At 55.0% G+C, this 3,072-nt stretch overlaps 2 protein-coding genes across 2 annotated transcripts; both read left to right on the forward strand.

Moving 5' to 3' along the window:
- The first annotated feature begins 55 nt into the window (after nt 1-55).
- On the forward strand, nt 56-702 carry PHYSODRAFT_355073 (hypothetical protein). Its single transcript, XM_009533480.1, has one exon. It carries the CDS (start codon nt 411-413, stop codon nt 582-584), a length of 174 nt encoding a protein of 57 aa, XP_009531775.1. The 5' UTR covers nt 56-410; the 3' UTR covers nt 585-702.
- A 1,628-nt stretch (nt 703-2,330) lies between these two features.
- On the forward strand, nt 2,331-2,834 carry PHYSODRAFT_335987 (hypothetical protein; the record flags this gene model as incomplete). The annotated part of the gene is made up of 2 exons (XM_009533481.1): nt 2,331-2,428; nt 2,510-2,834. The coding sequence occupies 2 exons, from the start codon at nt 2,331-2,333 to the stop codon at nt 2,832-2,834; spliced, it is 423 nt and encodes a 140-aa protein (XP_009531776.1).
- Nucleotides 2,835-3,072: the final 238 nt, after the last annotated feature.

The raw sequence follows: 3,072 nt of genomic DNA on the forward strand, positions 1-3,072 counted from the left end.
TCGCCCTTCAGAGCTTGCGCTTGACTTCCCACCACTACAACGAGGGTTGCGAGTAAGCTGCAGGACCGGGGCCAACGTCACTGAGCGGCTCGCGGCTCAGAGCTGGTGTACCGCCGCGTGGGCGCCATCGGCAAGGCTTGGGTACGCCCCAATGGGTTGCAGTTGGCTGCAATGGCTCGCGCCTGCTCTACGCGTGGTAGTATTGCTCCTTACTCCATTGACAAACCGCAGTGCGGACGACGTTTCACTACATCGGAGGTGCAGTGTTGGGCTCCGAGGAGTTGAGCTAGGCCATAGTAAGCACCGAGTCGATTTCTAGTGGCGCAAAGTGGCATCTGTTGCTGAGAAGGCTGCGCTGAGAAGGCTATTAGCGAGTACCAGTCACGTGCACGAAGCAGCTAGTGTACGTGATGACCATCGTCAAAGGGCAACGAGCGACACGCAGCAACTGTAGCCAAGGCTCTGAGTGCCAGGATGCTTCCAAGGACCAACAGAGCTTCAAGGAGAGACGACCCAGCAGCAAGGACTACAACAGGAACAGGATCGAGGACGGACGACGCAAGGAGGGTACGCAGTACTGGTAAAGATATCCGAAGCGGCGGCGAAAGATAGCGAGCAGCAGTCAAGACGGCGGCGGCGACGGGGTGAACAAGCGGAGGAAGAGTCGAAGAGAGCATGACATCGAGGATAGCACACAAGGGGCGTGGAAGAACGAAGGGGAAACTCGCCGACGTGCCACCGCACCCAAGGCAACGACCAAGACCGACGATTGACCAAGGTGTGCTGGTCAGAAGCCGTTGGCCGGCACCCATGGCGCCCACGCCACCAAGTGATGGCAGTAAAAGTGTAGTCAGTATCGAAATAGCGCTGTAGGGTACAGATCAACCCATACAGTAGAGCCAAGCAGAAAGTAACGTCAATACACGAAGCAGTTGGTCGTAGCAAGTCGACTAAGGTCAAAGTGCAGTCGAAGTGAAGAGCCCGGTCCGAGGTGACGAGCAGCGTGCACACAGAGTCACAGTGCACACGTGCGTCCATCGACGACCAGTACCCCGCGGACACATCCGCCGGAAGGGAGAACCCGCGAGTTGTGCGCGCACGTGGGCACAGTTCACAGAGGGACAGCTCCAGTCAGCTATCGCCTACCTGGGCCCGATAAGAAGCGGAGGGGTCGAGGATCACGTGCCAGCACCTGGGATTGGCGACGTACAAGGCGTTGTGCGTGTTGGATATCGCGTGGAGCGGTGTATATTTGTATAGGTGACGAATTGGCGTTGCTAGCCGCCGAGGACCCCGGCGCTGCAGAGCCGCGGACTCGGACAGGGTGCGGACGGTAGCTGCAGAAGGGCAGATCGCTTACTCCATCGTCATGTCGGCCCTCGGATCGGGTTGGTAGAAATATGTCGGTAGTGATGGTAGTACTCGCTGAACGGCAAACTGGACGAGGCGGCGGCGAACTTCACGATCTGCAATTGTTCGTGAAGAAAACGATCGAGAACCCGACGGCCAGAGTTCTAGTGTACCCCCGGGCGACAAGCAGAAGGGGGAGGCGTTATATTGCTCAATTGAAGGGGCAAGCCTTTTGACTCGTGGTTTTCTCCTTGTAAGGCTGTAAGACGGTCAAGAGTCGGACCCGGGGCAACATCAACATCAGACTTCCGGGTTATGGTTTGGTCGAATCCAGGCCAGACGCTACAACCTGGCACTATAAGCGGCTACGCTAGGCAGGTTATTGGAGTGCAACACCCATACAGTATTTTGGTTTGCAGTGACGCAGACACCAGTTGAGCAACACTAATAAAACAGTTCTATACGATATTCCCCTTCACTCGATTATGCTTGTGGCTGCTTGTGACTGCTTGTTCACAGCATCCCGAAACACGGAGTTAATTTGACATGTGAGTAGCGACAGCCAATAACACGGCGGCAGGGTGAAAAAGTATTGATTTCATAGCAACAGGAGAAGGCGAGGCCGAGGAGGTTGAAGAGGGCAAACCAGCACATCGTAGCCGGAAACAAATTGTGCTGGATCGCGCGCACGTCCATTTTGCGGTTGCGGAGCTCGAATCGGTTCTCTGCCTTCGCTTTCTCGTGTCGCGGGTGCTTAGTACGGATGGTACCGGTCCGATCGTCCGCCTGATCCTCCTTGAGAACCCGAGCCGCCCTGACGGTAGCCACCGCCATAGGCGTAGCTCCCAGAGCGTAGTCCCCGCCAGCCTGGTCACCCGTGCAGAACGCACTGCAGAGCAAATTTGAAGCCACGCAGCTAGAGTTGACTGAGAAGCGGCAACATGATTCCCGAGTGAAACGAACTCGGCATACAGAGGCAAATGCAGCAACGTGTCAATGAACCGTCCAGCAGCAGACTGGAGCAACAGGGTGGAACGATTGAGCAGCAGAGCCAGCTCATCCAGCGCCTCAAAGAAGAGTAGATTTTTTTTTTCTTGCCTAGCGAGCTTCTGCCGTTGAGCGTGCTGAAGATCAAATGCATGCTTAGCATTTACTGAAGAGCAACATATCGGCTCGAGTGTGATCTAGCAAGGAGCCACAAACTCGACGAACAGATAAGAGAACTGTCCGAGACGTCGCAGCTGCTCGCCGAAGACATACTCCAGATGAAGCTCAAGCTAGCAGGACGAGACCAAATGCTACTGAAACGTGGCCAAAAGTATGCGGAGCTTGCTCATGCTAACCGCGTACTGAGTCGGCATGCCCAAGCGATAGAACTATCCGAGCGCGAGCTGGTTGCAGTGCTCATTCCGACCAAGAAGCGACTGGCACTTCTCCGAGACACACTAACAAGGTTCTGCTACGAGCTGGAGGGGATAAGATAGCAAATGGTGGCGAGTCGCAGTCGGTTAGTGCACCGAGATGACCGAGTGCTGATGAATTCGTGACTAACACCTTGGTTCATTTTGCTCTTTAGCGAAGTTTCACTTGTTGCGTGAGGATGGCAAGCGAAATCGAGAGCTGCACAGCCAAAGTGTTTCTGCTAGAAACAGGTACTTCGAAGTAGGAGAGCTACCTGTAGATTAAAGCGAACCCGGAGGAGCACAATCTGACTAACACTTG

Source organism: Phytophthora sojae (genome assembly GCF_000149755.1).
Source record: "Phytophthora sojae unplaced genomic scaffold PHYSOscaffold_6, whole genome shotgun sequence".
Taxonomy (NCBI): Eukaryota; Oomycota; class Peronosporomycetes; order Peronosporales; family Peronosporaceae; genus Phytophthora; species Phytophthora sojae.

What these genes read in the sequence shown, in the direction of transcription:
- PHYSODRAFT_355073 (XM_009533480.1), top strand. Translation starts at nt 411, where the DNA reads ATGACCATCGTCAAAGGGCAACGAGCGACACGCAGCAACTGTAGCCAA.